This window comes from Salvelinus alpinus, chromosome 4 (genome assembly GCF_045679555.1).
Source record: "Salvelinus alpinus chromosome 4, SLU_Salpinus.1, whole genome shotgun sequence".
Classification (NCBI taxonomy): domain Eukaryota; kingdom Metazoa; phylum Chordata; class Actinopteri; order Salmoniformes; family Salmonidae; genus Salvelinus; species Salvelinus alpinus.
In genome coordinates this window covers 45,623,430-45,639,922 of record NC_092089.1, presented here as the reverse complement: position 1 = coordinate 45,639,922, position 16,493 = coordinate 45,623,430, and the positions used below count along the sequence as shown (strand labels likewise).

At 41.4% G+C, this 16,493-nt stretch overlaps 1 protein-coding gene across 1 annotated transcript; it reads right to left on the bottom strand.

Moving 5' to 3' along the window:
* Nucleotides 1-734: 734 nt before the first annotated feature.
* Nucleotides 735-13,731, bottom strand: LOC139572595 (toll-like receptor 2 type-2). The gene is made up of 5 exons (XM_071395294.1): nt 12,651-13,731; nt 11,250-12,432; nt 10,579-11,066; nt 1,594-1,753; nt 735-1,159 (listed from the first exon to the last, which is right to left on the bottom strand). The coding sequence occupies exons 1-5, from the start codon at nt 13,643-13,645 to the stop codon at nt 1,010-1,012; spliced, it is 2,976 nt and encodes a 991-aa protein (XP_071251395.1). The 5' UTR covers nt 13,646-13,731; the 3' UTR covers nt 735-1,009.
* Between the last annotated feature and the right edge of the window lie 2,762 nt (nt 13,732-16,493).

Below are 16,493 nucleotides of genomic sequence, written 5' to 3'. Positions count from 1 at the left end.
AACCACATCTTTTAAGTTGCCACATACCATTGGTCGTATCCTACTTGTGTCCATGACTCATGACCACAATGTGCCATATAGACATTCTTGATGTACCTCTAACTATTGAACCACAAATAGTTTGAATTTTACAGTCTGCAGTAGTCATTAATTGTTGCCATTGTTCATGGAAAGAAGCTACATCAGTTTGTTACAGGGCGTGTTTAACACAACTGAAGCATCCTGACTTAGGTCACAGATGCCAGTTAAGTTGTCAGACTGCAGTGTTCTGTTGCTGCCGACGCATCTTCACAGAATCTAAAGCAGTTTCTCTTTTGCAAGTTGGATTTATAGCAAGCCTCGCATGTCATTAAGATTGTCTGTCTGGCTGTCTGTATTCTAATCAGTTTCACCAGTCTGCATCGTGGGAACTTGGAAATTGGTTCAAAACTGTTTGTTTTTAGCCAAACAGAAAGGGATATTTCAGTGCAAATCCTTCACTATAATGTTGGGTGCAGTTTACCATGTTTTAGCATAGGTAGCAGACCAGGGGCCATATGAAGAGTCTCAGTACAAGTGCTCTTCTAGGATCAAGTCCCTACTGTCCATGTAATCTTAATCAATGTGATCTAAAAGGCAAAACGGATCCTAAATCAGCACTCCTGAGAATTGATTCATACGGCCCCAGATTTCACATGCAAAAGACATGTACCGGTAATGTGCATTCAAGTCCACAATGAGCTGAGTTTAACATATTTAGACAGCAATCACCTTTATTGATCTGAGCAGAATGTTAACTAGTGCAATGAGAGTGATCGTACACCGAAACTGGTCAGTCCATTGCAGGATTCTCTACAGCGGCAATCATTTTACAACAGTCAAGAGCCTTTGTTAGAAATAACCATTATGTGACAACATTGAAACCTTTGCCGGTTTCTGTCAAAAAGTATAAAAAAATTAAAGCATACATGTTTGTTTTATTAACAAGGAATAATGAGTAGAACGCCAAGGTCACAGACTGTTTCCAAACTCATTCATTCAGGCTCTCTACAAAGAACTCGTTACAGGCCACGGTCAGCGCAGCAACCAAGATGACAAACTCCTGAAAGTCCACTTCGCCATCTTTGTTTTCATCCAGATCACTCATGATCTTCTCTACTACCATAGGGTCCTTACTTGCCTGAGGGAGAGTAGGAAAGGTTAATGAAATGTAGGTCCAGACCAGAAGCAGCTGCATGACTCTTGGAACAGTTGTAGATAGGAAACAATTGGAATATGCAATATTCAGAAAATTGCACAAAGCCAATCAGATGGAAAGATCTCTCATGCCATATTGTTATACCCATCAAATAATTTCAGATTTGAGAAATGTCTAGGTGATAAGCGTTGTTTCTAGGCAATGCCATAGTATTATTGAAATTATTCTAGTAGAATATGTCTTGAAGGTGATGGTCCCACAACTGTTCAATAAATCAAGACTTCTCCAATACTTGTTTGTATGACTTGTTTTGGGACAGTTCATTTTGTTAATGTCCATAAAAATGTAATTGATCAGAATGTCATACTGACACCACACATGTCCCTCCCCTTGACAGCATTAGGAATCAAACTCACCGCCAGGAAGTCACTCAGTTCGCCCTGCAACAGATTCTTCAGCTCAACTTTGCTCAGCTTGTACTTGTCCCCTTCTTTTGAGGAGTATGAGTGGAACACTCGAATTAGCCCCTCCATTGCACTCTCGAGTTTGGAACCCATTTTACAGCGCTGTGAATACCTTAAAAAAAGGGATAGGTCAATCCATGACAATGTATAAGCTGTATGGACAATTATATTTTACATTAGAAGTCAATTTGCATGAAGTGAACCCCTTACTGGTTCCTGTTTATTTTAACACATTTGTCTGTGTAGACTATTTTAAACTGTATGCAAAACCTACTGGGGCAAGTTTTTTTCTTTGCATTTCATCCAGTTCCAAATGATCATGTGGGTTAAAATCTAGCCGCCTTTCAAATTTGCTCTTTGAAAAACAAAGTACACGCTAAATTATGATCTAGATACAGGCAGCCGATAACTAGCAACTCATGAATTGAAATATTTAAATAATATTGACTCCAGCAGCAACTAGAATTGAAAAATATTGATCCAAAGGAGAATGAGACATTGCTATTGCTATTGGTTGCCCAGGTGAGCACACGTCACCAATACAGCCCTGGTGGGCCTACACAGAGGAAACCGTCAGACCTTGCTGTTCTCAGGGGTCCAGTATAAACCGCAAAACGATCAGGTATCTCAGTAACTTTATAGATGGTTTCCCAAGCTATTGATTGTTATCCCCAGAGATGCATAAATAATGTAGCCCAGTCTTGTGTGCGGTGGGGGAGTGATGAGTGCAGCTATCCTAGTAATTCAAGCTCTGAAGGGGGGGCGGGGGTAGGCCGAATGTTATTTTACCTTAACTAGGCAAGTCAGTTAAGAACAAATTCTTATTGTCAATGACGGCCTAGGAACAGTGGGTTAACTGCCTTGTTCAGGGGCAGAACGACAGATTTTTACCTTGTCAGCTCGGGGATTCGATCTTGCAACCTTTCGGTTACTAGTCCAACACTAACCACTAGGCTACTTGCCACCCCTAATGTTTGATACCCCTGAATCAAGCAATATGATACGTTTAGATTGTGTGGTTCTGTTCCTTACAAATGTGATAGGCTGTGTGAAAACACCCTCAAGGACATGTGATTACATCAACTCCAAGGGCTGTTGAGGCAATTTGACTGAAAGTACACTGAGTGAACAAAACATAAGGAACACCTGCTCTTTCCATGACAGACTAACCAGGTGAAAGCTATGATCCCTTAATGATGTCACTTGTTAAATACACTTCAGTGTAGATGAAGGGGAGAAGACAGGTTCAAATAAGAATTGAGACATGGATTGTGTATTTTTATTTAACTAGGGAAGTCAGTTAAGAAAAAAAAATCTTATTTACAATGACAGCCTAGGAACCGTGGGTTAACTGCCTTGTTCAGGGGCAGAACGACAGATTAACCTTACGGTTACTGACACAACACTAACTACTACCTGCCATTCAGAGGGTGAGTGGGCAGACAAAAGATTTGTGCCTTTGAACAGGGTATTGTAGTATGTGCCAGGGGCACCAATTTGAGTGTGTCAAGAACTGCAACGCTGCTGGGTTTTTCCACTCACAACAGTTTCCCATTTGTGTCAAGAATGGTCCACCACCCAAAGGGCATCAAGCCAACTTTACACAATTGTGGGAAGCATTGGCATCAACATGGGCAAGCATCCCTGTGGAACACTTGACACCTTGCAGAGTCCATGCCCCAACAAATTGAGGCTATTCTTAGGGTAAAAAGTGTACCTAAAGTTTTGTACACTGTATAGTTAACATAAACCTAATTAAGCCAATTATATAAAAAGATTGCAAAATGTGCAATAATAAAAAGAGAATCACTATAAAATAAACTCAATGCTACCCCCCACCCACAAAAAAAAGAAATAAGATTTCTCACCATGTAGCCTATAGGCTGCATGGCAGAGAAATGTACATATGCTCAACAAGAAATAGGAATGCAGGTTATGTTAAAAAATCTATTGACCACAAACAAGTTCGCTACTCACCTCAACGCCGATGACAAACGAAGCAGAAGTGGCGTCGATCCTCATCTTACCTGTTTTATGCATCTCACCTGTGAGAAATTTAAAATCAGGCGCCTCCCACCGGTGAAACCTGCAACATCACGGATACAAATGGCACAGGTGGACCTAATTCATTTGACCATGTAAGGTTACATTTGGCGGTGCAACTACTAATTACAATTATTATACAGAATGTATTAGCCTACCGCATAAACAATAGAGTATCAGTATACTATCGTATAGGCTGTATTTAACAACGACGTCTTCAAATGATGGGACCTATTGGTTTAAAGCAACTAAAATGACGGACTTCCATTCCGAGTTTTAGCAGGGTTGTATTCATTACGTCTTGAAGTTGCAACGGAAACCGTTTACGTTTAAAGAACCAAACTGATGGAAACAAAGGAAACGGGAATGGGACCTAACTGCATTTGTCCAATAGAAACTCTTGCAAAACGTTTTCCGTTTGAAGTAGGCTAAACAGGCAACAGACGAAACGTTTTGCAACATAATTAACGTAGTGAATGAATATACCCCATGTAACCCTTATTCTATTGCATTACATGAGCCATTGGACTTTCTCTTTAGTCTTCTGAGGGAAATGCCATGACGCTTCCCAAATGCTCTGTCTAAACGCAAATAGGCTTATGCGTTGCACGAAGAGATACCGTTTTGGAAATATTTGGAATAACTTTCACGTCTGTGAGAAAGTATTTATAAAAAAAACTAAAGGTTAAATGACTACACACCTTTTAAGGATTAGAGTTCCCATGCCGGGCGGCTGGATTAGAGTTCCCATGCCGGGCGGCCATATTTCCATGTTATAGCGCTTGTTTAGGCCCACGGAAGACAGGCGACCGTGAGAAGTGTGCAGGAGGGCATGAAACAAAGGAATATGTAGTATTGGTGGAAACAGTTGTGTGTTAACTGTGGGGGTACCCATGATGATGAGGGTCAGAAGTTTCCAGTGAGAGAAAGGCAGGCTGAAGTTGCCAGGATCAGAATAGTACAGAAGGTGTGATATGCTGAGAGTGAAGAGAGTAGGAGAGGAAGATGGGTACAGGGCTAGAGATCCTGAGAGGATCCCTGTGAGGAGGCTGAGGCCAACAGAGAGTGAGGCATAGCCATGGTTATCAACTGTACCACAGAAATGGAACGTAAATCACATAAAATATATGTTGTGGTGGCAGCTGCAGAGAAGTACTTGGGTGTACAAGATTTTACTGCAGAAGATTTACAAGGTGTGTTTAATGATAGGTTCTCGTCCTCCCAGGATTGTTGGCCTGGTGTCGGATCAGATAGAGCCAAGTAGTGGAAAAGTGGTGAAGTTTTTAATGGGTGTAAGGTTAGTTGGTCCCTTTTCCCCGTCCCCTTCCCTTTTTGTGTCACAAAGTGTAATGAATTCACACTCCAGAATAGTAGGTGGAAACACAGGCCTAGATAAGAGAAATAGATGAATAGGGAGGCTGTGACCGGCCTCACACTCCAGTACACTAGGTGGCGGTGTATGTACCTTTCAGTTTATTGTGGTCCTCCAATACAAATTTGAAGAAGAAGAGAAGAGGAGAAGAAGATGTGATCACCTCTTCTAATTAGCTATCGAAGCATCTCCTAACACTCCTAATACTGTCGGCTGCAACTGTGTTAAAAGCGGTTAAAACAGTGTACAGTAAGTGTTTATTTAGCATTTGTGAAATTATTTTGATGTGAAAGTGAAAGGCTTTATGTTTCCAAAACCGTATCGCAAGGGAGGATTGTTAACGTTTCTAAATGTTAAAACAGAGCGTCAGGATTGTAATTCACATGGGGCCAGCTGTCTTCCATACCATCTGCTGAGAACCCAAGACAGGGACCGGCTGTAGGCAGAGAGGAAGAGGCGAAGCAAGAGGTTTTACTCTGCCCAAAATCTGTCCACGAAAAATAAGCCCCTGAATTTATGCACAAACTTACAGAAACCGTCTCAGGGAAGCTCATCTGCGTGCTCGTCGTCCTCACCTGGGTATTGACCTGACTGCAGTTGAGCGTTGTAACCGACTTCAGTGGGGAAATGCTCACCTTCGATGGCCACTAGCACACTGGAGAAGTGTGTTCTACAAGGAAGAATCCCAGTCTCAACTGTACGGGGCAGATGGCAGACGTTGTGTGGGCGAGCGGTTCGCTGACGTCAACGTTGTGAACAGTGCCCCATGGTGGCGGTTGGGTTATGGTATAGGCAGCCATAAGCTTTGGACAACTAACACAATTGCATTTTATCGTTGGAAATTTGAATGCACAGAGATATCGTGACGAGATCCTGAGGCTCATTGTCGTGCCATTCATCCGCCGCCATCAGCTCAAGTTTCAGCATGATCATGCACAGCACCATGTCGCAATGATCTGTACGCAATTCCTGGAAGCTGGAAATGTCCCAGTTCTCCCATGGCCTGAATTCTCACCAGACATGTCACCCATTGAGCATGTTTTGGATGCTCTGGATAGACGTGTACGACAGCGTTTTCCAGTTCCTGCCAATTACCGCACAGCATCTTCGCACAGCCATTGAAGAGGAGTGGGACAACATTCCACAGGTCACAATCAACAGCCTGATCAACTCTATGCGAAGGAGATGTGCCGCACTTCATGAGGTAAATGGTGGTCACACCAGATATTGACTGGTTTTCCACGCCCCTACCTTTAAAAAAAAAATATCTATGATCAACAGATGCATACCTGTATTCACAGTCATGTGAAATCCATAGATTGGAACATAATTCATTTATTTAAATTGACTGACTTCCATAGATGAACTGTAACTTAGTAAAATCTTTGAAATTGTTGCATGTTGTGTTTATATTTTTAGTCAGTATAAATTGAATCCTAATTTAGGGGATAGGTGTACATTAGCCATGGGATATGACAGCAACAGGTCAGATACGTATAGGTCTACTACAGTATGTTCCATACATTCACTCTCTCTCTCTCACCATTGTCCCTTGCTGGGCACCCAAAATGGTTTGCCAGCATTTATCACCTCAAATGACATCACATGGAAATAATCTCCCTCTGTATGCTTCTGCGCTCATATCAGACGCTAACTACCAAATTCAAATCAGCTGTAGCCGATGAATGAGCCATCTTTCATCACACATGCTATATTCTATGAGATTGTAATTCATTCATATGCTAATGTACACATTGACATACAGTGTCTGTCCTTCTGTCCTTTTTCAAGATTACACGCTCTTATGCTATGACTATGGTAGATTAGATAAACACACGCAATAAAACAAACACTACTTCTAAAGTATATTTGCAGAATACAAAACCAAGGGGTCAATTAAGTGATAATGCCTGAGAAGCCGTGGTTTATAGGATATCTTGGCAAAGGTGTTAGGCCTGATATGTGGTAACTGTCCATGTGGTCAGAATACAGACCTCTGTCATAAGTATTCACATGTCATATACTTTGCGTACTACTTTGTAGGCTATACTTTGCTTAACCTTCCAAGATTAGACAGCTCCAGGACAAATACTGTAAGTCTGGTGGAAGTCATTCATCGAGGCTTGGCCATATCAAGGCCACAAAAACGGGCTGTGCGGAGTGCGTTTCCGAGGTGATCTCACTTAAGTAGATGTCAACCTGAGTGACCCGGAAAAGGAGCACTCACCTTTCCCTTTTGTGTGGGAAACTAAAGCCACCATCTCTCATTACTGTGCAGAGAAGCAGAACCAACTGTTAGAATCTCTTACAGCCTGTGCCATCTTCAACTTAATCGTACCTTCAATTATCTTGTTGATCAACACAGTTCACACGTATTATTCCAGAATACTGAAAATACAGGTAGCAATGATCATGCACATGGGATTGAAAAATGCATAGAGTGATACCATGTTTTCTTCTTATGTTCTGTGCTCAGGTGGCAATTTCTGTAAATAGCCAGCACATAATACATTTTGATTTAGTCTGGGTAGCAATTTTCTCATTTAACAATTGGAAAAACACAAAAGGAGACGTACTAGAATAGGAACAGCCATATTTAATACTGTACATCAAATCAACTTTCAAATATTAGATATTGAATCTGGAACCATTGCAAGATATCAAAATCGTATAAAATAAAAATATATACCCAGATAGTAATATCCCATGCGAAAGGATCTCAGCATATTCTTACCAGAATCGTTATTAAAATCAATCTGAACTTCATGTGACCCCTGTGGCATTATGTCATGTTTGTTGTCTTGCTGGGCATATAACTACAGGCAGATGCTGTTTGTTATATCATGTCTGACATCTGCCAGTTTCTGTGATTTAAGTCGGATCTCTTCCTCAAAACACACAGACACACACACACCAACTAAATGTGACTTCCAGAAAATGTAAAAAGGTGTCATCTATTGGTCACTTGTAAATATTGCCAGGTTTCACAAAGCAGCCCTTCACACTGATATTGTAAAACAGAATTACACTGCATTTTAACACATCCCTATTTCTAAATACCCACTCAACAGTCAAGTATAAAACACACCATTGTTTTATTAGAGTTATTGGCTTAAATTAATTTGCATTAGGCAATATGTTATGATAAGCAATTAACTAATTTGTTATTTACTTAATTAGTAAATACCATTCACATTAACAATAACATTCACATGTACATTAAAGCATGTAAAGAGTATAGAAAAGTAAAACATATTTAGGAAACTATATTTCATTATTATAATGTATTTATATTGTTTTAAATATTTGGATCACATTGTTTCTCAATATTACTGGACATGAACACATTGCATAAGCTACATTTTTCATTCTAAACAACTGTCATTTAACATGCAGTCCCCACTGGTTCCCTCTTTCATATGAGAATTGTGGCTTGCATACCCTTTGAAATGGCAGAGCAGATTCTACATGGCATGTGTATGTGCACGTGCACATAAAATGTAATTTGCTTTGGATTAAAGTGTCTGCTAAATGGCATCCATTTTGTGTTACAGTAATTGTGATCAGTGGCCGAGTGGTGTTGGGAGTGTAACCACGCTGCATGACACCTGTCACCACATCTCCCTGGCACCTCGCTTGTTATCTCAAGTGTGACACGGGAGATCCCATTTGAGCTGTTGAGTTTGTGGTCTTTCAACACCTGTCAGCAGGGCCATTGGCCTGGGTCGCTTAGAGAGTACATGGGACAGAGAGCTTACAGTGCCTATAGAAAATGTCTACACCCCCCTTGGATTTCTTCACTTTTTATTGTGTTACAAAGTGGAATTAAAAATGATTGAATGGTCTTTTTTTTGTCAATGATCTACACAAAATACTCAGTCAAAGTTTTTTTTAACATCATTGAAAAATTAAACATTCATACACCTTGATTAGATATGTTTTCACCCCCCCTGAGTCAATACATGTTAGAAACACCTTTGGCAGTGATTACAGCTGTGAGTCTTCTTGGGTAAGTCTTATACGAGCTTTGCACACCTGTATTGTGCAATATTTCCCCATTATTCTTTTCAAAATTCTTCAAGTTCTGGGAAGGTGTTGGGGATCATGGCTAGAAAGTCATTTTCAAGTCTTGCCCTAGATTTTCAAGCAGATTTAAGTAATCTGTAACTTGGCCACTCAGGAACATTCACTGTCTTCTTGGTAAACAAGTCCAGTGTAGATTTGGCCTTGTGTTTTAAGTTATTGTACTGCTTCAAGGTGAACTCCTCTCCCAGTGTCTGGTGTAAAGCAGACTAAAGCAGGTTTTCCTCTACGATTTTGCCTGTGCTTAGCTCCATCCGATTTCTTTTTGTCCTGAACAATTCACCAGTATTTGCCGATGTCAAGCATACCCATACCATGATACAGACACCACCGTGCTTGCAAATAAGGAGGCAGTTACTCAGTGATTTGTTGTGTTGGACTTTCCCCAAAGATAAGGCTTTGCATTTAGTCCAAAAACTGTATTCCTTTGCCGTGTTTCTTTTTCTTTCAGTATTACTTTAGTGCCTTGTTGCATACATATGCATGTTTTGGAAAAAATTATATTCTGTGTATTTGTATTATTCTTTATCTCTGTCATTTAGGTCATTATTGTGAAGTCACTACAATGTTGTTGATCCATCCTCCGTTTTCTCCCATCACAGCCATTGAACTCTGTAGCTGTTTTAAAATCAGCAATGTCCGCATGTTGACATCCCTAAGCAGTTTCCTTGTTATCCTGCAGCTCAGTTCAGAAGGACGACTGTTTCTTTGATGTGTCTGGGTTGTTTGATACATCCTCCACAGCATACTTATTAACTTGGCCATGCTTAAAGATATATTCAATGTCTGATTTGTTATTGTTACCCATCTACCAATCACTGCCCTTCTTTCAAAAAGATCCTTGGTCTTTGTAGTTGAATCTGTGCTTGAAATTCAATACTTGACTGAGGGACCTTACAGATGTGTGTGTGTGTGTCTATGCATGTATGTATGGGAGACAGAGGAAAGGGTAGTCATTCAGAAATCACATCAACCCCTATTATTTCACACAGAATGAGTCCATATAACTTATTATGAGATTTGTTAAGCCGATTTTTACTTCTGAACTAAATGCAATGACCATATTTTAGTTATTTAATTTGTGTTCATTTGTAAACATTTGTAGAACTTTTTTTTCACTTTGACATTATGGAGTATTTTGTGTAGATCAATGACAATAAAATGACAATTAAATATATTTCAATCCCGCTTTGTATCGCAACAAAATGTAAAGAGTTCAAGGGGGAGTAAGCACTGTACATGTCAGAAGGGTGGGTGGCAGACGAATCATGTTATTCACTGTCATCATTATGAAACACTTGCTAATGCTACCAGCAGCTTGGAAAACACATTATCTGCCACAGCATGGCCAAGAAGTCACTCAAGCTCAGCACTTCAGAGAGAGAATAGTCTTGGGACACTTTACACATTACAAGCTACATGCTTGGCTTATTTTGTCTCATGCCACGGCTACAGGGATCGGTCTTTGCCCATAAAACTCTGCACTTCTCGCTGAAAGATTTTTGATCTCCTGAGGAACTACTTTGTGGAGCTCTGCTTCTCTGTCTAAATTTGGCATAGCTATCGCTGGCTTCCCATCCTCTAGAGGAAGCTCTATCACAGGCACAGCGCCCACTGAGGATACACTGCTGCTCCTACCACTAAGAGCCTGCTCTCTAGTCACTGTGGGCTTGCCCAGGCAGCTCCTAAGTTGAGCCCAGAAGAAGGTCTGCTGCTTGGCTTGCTGGGGCCACTCTAGGTACGTTTTGGTGTTCAGCATCTTCTTGAGCTTACAATACTTGCTGGGCAGAGATTCAGGGTCGATGGGCTCTTTAACCACCAGAATAACATCGCTGAAGGTCTTGCCGATGGCTCTTTGCTGAGCAAAGTAGAGCTCGTAGTTGCACCAATCGCTGTTCACAAAGTGGTGTGACAACACAAATATGACCTGAATTTGGAGACAAAAAATTCAGAGGATAGGATGTATTCATTTAGGCAAATGTGCAGGAATCAGGATACAAACCTAAACAAAACATTTTGTGTTGTTCAATTGACCTTTTATATTCAAAACTCTGTTACTATTTATTTGTTAAAACACCTCTAACTTGTCTTGGTGGGTCCTCAACCTTACCTTTTCGCTGCTCTCCATATTTTCAATGATGTTGTCGATGATCCATTTTCCTGGCATGAAGTCTCTCTCATGGATACAGAGTCGGTAGGGGGGCTTGCTGTTCTCCAAGCAGGGCAACAACTGGTCCCTGACCCAGTCTGCATCTGGGTGGCTGTAGGAGATGAATGCATGGTAAGCATAGATCTGTGATTTTCCAGATGTTCCTTCCTGATGAGCCCTGTATTTGGCTCTGAGGATCTGATATGTGGCTTTGGTGTACCAGGGAACATTGAATATGTAGCATATAAGCATCAACACTAAAACCACAGCAGCAGTAGTAGCCACACAGATGATGATGACCAGTCTGATATCGCAGGCCACATGACCCGGGAAGAAATTTGCCACAGCGGTATTGAGCAGGGCCTCTGGATGGTAACACTTGTAGTTCTCTGGCCAGTCAGTGATGTTGACCTTCCCCTTGGAAATTGTGTCCTGGATGAAGGCGTGGAGGTCGCAGGTGCAGTGGAATGGGTTGTTCCCTGCTGTCAGTCGAGAAAGCTGGGGCATGTCCTGGAAGGAGCCCATGCTGATGAGCCCAAAGGAGTTCCCATCCAGAGCCAGTGACTGCAAGGAGCGACTTCTCCACCCAGAGGGGATGAACTTGATCTTGTTCCCATTGAGCAGGAGCTCCTTGAGGCTGATGGTTTGTTGGAAGTAGGCCATGTCCAGCTGGTCCAGGTCACAGTACGAGAGGTCCAGGAATTGTACTGTGGTGGGCAGACACTGGAGGGCACCACTTTCGAATCGGTTGTGGTGAGCGATCACCTGGGTGATGTTCTGCATCCAGTTACAGTTGTGACTCTTCTCAGCAGAGCCCAGCATGTTGTGGCTAACATCCAGGACCTTCAACTGTTTGAACTCCCTGGTCAGGGAGGCTAAGTCCTGAAGGCTGGTCAGTTGGTTGGTGCTGACATTGAAGGAACGAAGAGCCGGCATGTTGCCCCTGTAGTCGCATCTCTGGTTGAAGAGGATGTTGTCCTGCAGGCGGTTGTTTGATATGTCCAAAACCTCCATGCCTTCCATATTAAGCCAGGCATCGCAAGGCACAGATTTGAAGTTGACATTCTGAATGGACAGCAGTCGGACTTTGTTGAACCATGTGAAGCGCCAGTCGAATCGCAAAATATCTGGATTGCTGATGTGCCTGAGGAGTAATGGAGAAAAAACATGTAAGCATGAAAAAAACGTGTGGTCAAGATGATAACATAATTGGTACTTTCACACTACATAGATATGGAGACAGATTTCAATTGATGAAAAAATACACTTGTGACTATGAACCTGTATTTGTTTTTGCATCTTCTGGGTAGAAATGTCTGCATAGTGCTTTTGTAATATAATAGTAGAATAAGATATGCTTACCACAGATTTAGTCTACTCAGAGCAAGGTCTTTGATACTGGAGCCCAAGCCATTATCCACAAAGTTGGGCGAGCGAGCAAAGTCAATGTATTGAAGTGTCAGACGTTTAAGGGGGGTGACCTGTAGATTAAACAGAGCCATCCTCATAAGGTTCTCATTGAATTTTCCACGGTGAAAGATGAGCGAATCTACTTTGATGTCTTGCAAGCCTCTGAAAATATCCTCATCTCCCAAGTAATACATGAACTCAAAGAGGTTCCTGAATTGGATGAGACTGAAAGTCTTGTTGGCCAAGTCTCGTAGAATCAAAGGTAGGAAATTCGGCCTCTGATCTATGGCCATGTCAAAACCCATTCTACCTGTCTGGATCACCTTCAGACTACCCGGTTCATAGTAACTGATATTTGATGAAGTTTTAATAGCAAAGTCCTGCAACTGAATGTTCCTCAATGCCTGGAAGTCCTCTTTCCTTAGACCCTTGACCAAGGGGCCGCCCATGGACAGGGCCTTGAGGTGGGTCAATCTGGAGAAAACGTCAGCTGACAATGTGGCCTGGGTGTAAAGGTTATTCGACATAAGGAGTTCCCTTAGATTAAAGAGGTCCCGCAAGGCGTTGGCAGGGATTTCTTCTAGGGAGTTGTTAAAAATGTTAAGATGCTCCAGGAGGGGGTTGTTGTGGAAGGCACGGTCCTCAATCACAGAGATGTTGTTGAACTGCAGCTCGAGGACACGAAGATGAGGTAGGCGAGAAAAGTAATTAACACGAATGGCATGAAGTTCATTGTAGGAGAGATCTATCCTTTCAAGCGTGGAAGGGAGGTGCTTCCATGGAACATGATCCAGTCGCTGACCAAGGCAGTTTGCAGAGCGACCAGAGTTGTAGACTTGACAGGGGCCTCTCTTATCATTCGAAGCAGGGGTTGGTGAGGCAAGGATCCCAAGAAGTGGCGGACTAAACCACACAAAACCCAGTAGAATCATTGTGTGCGTGTACATTTTGGATCTGTAAAGGAATGTAAAAATCTGTCAAGATGAACAAATTACAAGATTGACAAGATTGTTAGCAAACATCTATTGCATTCTCTAGGTCTTTATCATTTGAAGTTTGACTATAGTCTCCTCTTTACGTCCTTCAATCCTCAATTGCAACTAGAGGAAATAGGGAGGGAGAAAATAGATTTCACTCTGATGTTACCCAGTATTTCTGTGTCTGTGCCCAACTTTATCCACACATTTCTGTTTCAAAGCCAAGAGAAGGGATTTGTGAAATATCGCCATGACACTCTTATCTATGGATACATGATTGGTTCTACAGCTGCACCATCGAGAGCATCCTGACTGGTTGCATCACTGCCTGGTATGGCAACTGCTCGGCCTCCGACAGCAAGGTACTACAGAGGGTAGTGTGAACGGCCCAGTACATCACTGGGGCCAAGTTTCCTGCTATCCAGGACCTCTATACCAGGCGGTGTCAGAGGAAGGCCCTAAAAATTGTCAAAGACTCCAGCCACCCTAGTCATAGACTGTTTTCTCTGCTACCGCACAGCAAGCGGTACCGGAGCGCCAAGTCTAGGTCCAAGAGGCTTCTAAACAGCTTCTACCCCCAAGCCATAAGACTCCTGAACATCTAGTCAAATGGCTACCCAGACTATTCACATTGCCCCCCCCCCCCCCCCCCCCCCCCTCCACACCACTGCCACTCTCTGTTGTCATCTATGCATAGTCACTTTAATTAACTCTACCTACATGTACATACTACCTCAACTAACCGGTGCCCCTGCACATTGACTCTGTACCGGCACCCCCCTGTATATATTGTTATTTTTTACTGCTCCTCTTTAATTACTTGTTACTTTTATCTCTTATTCTTATCCGTATTTTTTTTAACTGCACTGTCGGTTAGGGGCTCGTAAGTAAGCATTTCACTGTAAGGTCTACCACCTGTTGTATTCGGTGCATGTGACAAATAAAATGTGATTTGATTTGATGTTTACATCCATGTTTACCATCACTGTCTTGATTATTATAGGTTGAATAGTAACATGCTTGCAGTGAAGAATGGTCCAACAGTTAGGCTTTAGTGTAGAAGTCAGCAAAGTATTGATAATATAGGCAAAAAGCAACCAGATGAAGAATACCAACAACCAATCATTTCCTGCCCATTATGTATAGTTCTTGCTTTGTGGGCAATAAAATGAGGAAATGCCAATTGAACGTGAGATTTCTCAACACGGACTGTATGTTAGTTCTGGCATGCACACCACCTGATCTATTGACTTAGTTCAGACTACTGTTGTGGTGTTGGGAAGTGAAATGCTCAAATTTCCATAGCAAAACTAAAAAAGGATATATGCAATTCTAGGGGGCTATTTCCAGGACCCAGATTTAAACCTATTGATGGGCTAAAATGCATGCTCAATGGAGAACCTTTAAAGTATATTTAAAGATACATCTTTTAAAAATATTTAACTGTGCCTGTTAGTGGAGGTGATGCTGTTATCTGTTCAAGACCAGCTGATGTGTTGGTATGCCTTACACAAGGGAGTGAACTGCTTCATCCTCCTTGACTGAGATTAAAATCCTCTTGCAGACTAATTCTCATGACTGAATGTTTCTACTAACCCTCATAAGACACAGTACTCTGCTCATGGCTGTTAGGTACAATCCCCCAAGTTCTCATAATCCTTTCCTTTATTTATACTACAAACCAACGGTAACTCACTGTTTTGGCATTACCTTCACGTGGGCAATATATCAAGTTTTGTTACCATGTAGAACAAACAGTTTTAGTAAAATTGTATCCAGTGAGGTAGTAAACATTTATGTAATGAATAAATATTGACTGGCTTCAGAATTATTGCTTCATTATATTTACACCTCACTTATCGGCCAACACTTTCTTCACCAATATTTAAGAAAATAACTGATTGTCGTGGATGACATATTCTGACATCTCATCAAAGTGAACCAGTGAACCCTTTGACTGTTGTTCTATAGGCCAATGGTTCCCAAACTGTGGGGCTTTAAACTAGGGCAAACTAAGCCCGGCTTTAAACTTACTATTGAAAGTTGTAATAGTAGAATGCACAAGGTGCAATTTCAAAATTGGGTAGTGCATCATCACTTCCGCTTTTCATATTAGTCATAGCATACCTTAGAGAGCTATTTATAACTTGTCAGAAATGTCCAGATCAGCTAGCTCATGTCAGCTAATGTTTTTTATGTCGTTTTTTTAGCCCATAAATATTGTTGTAATTTTTTGTCACTCAAATATCAGATGAATACACATTAGACATGGCAAAATGTATAGAATTGCAAGTAAATTAGCTTTAAAACTGCAAAATGTTATTTGCACCCCATGACAAAATGTGTAGAATTGCAGGAAATGAGCTTTAAACCTGCAAAATTCTATTCACCAACAAGAGGGCTGTGAACAGTTTGTGTCATGAACAGTGCTTGTGCCCATAGAAATAGACGTGGCGTGGGATGTTCCCCAATGCTGGAAGAGGGGCCCAGAGTGAAAAGGTTTGGGAACCCCTGCTATGGCCTACAGTAAGTTTGGTATTCTATCAATGTTTTATGATATTTTGAATAATTCCAACTGATGAAACATAAAACAAAAACATTTTATTTTCAGAAGCCGTTGCTTTTCTCAATAAAGATTCTGGATTTTTATTTTATTTTATCTGTGGCATATTGTATTTTCTGATAACAAAATGTCTAAGGTATTCAATTAGCCTCCACTTTGTTTACTGTATACATTGGATAGCATATACTTAGGCTATGGAATACTTCCTGGAGACCAGCAATTGCGACTAACCCTTTCAAACATCAGGTCAGAGTT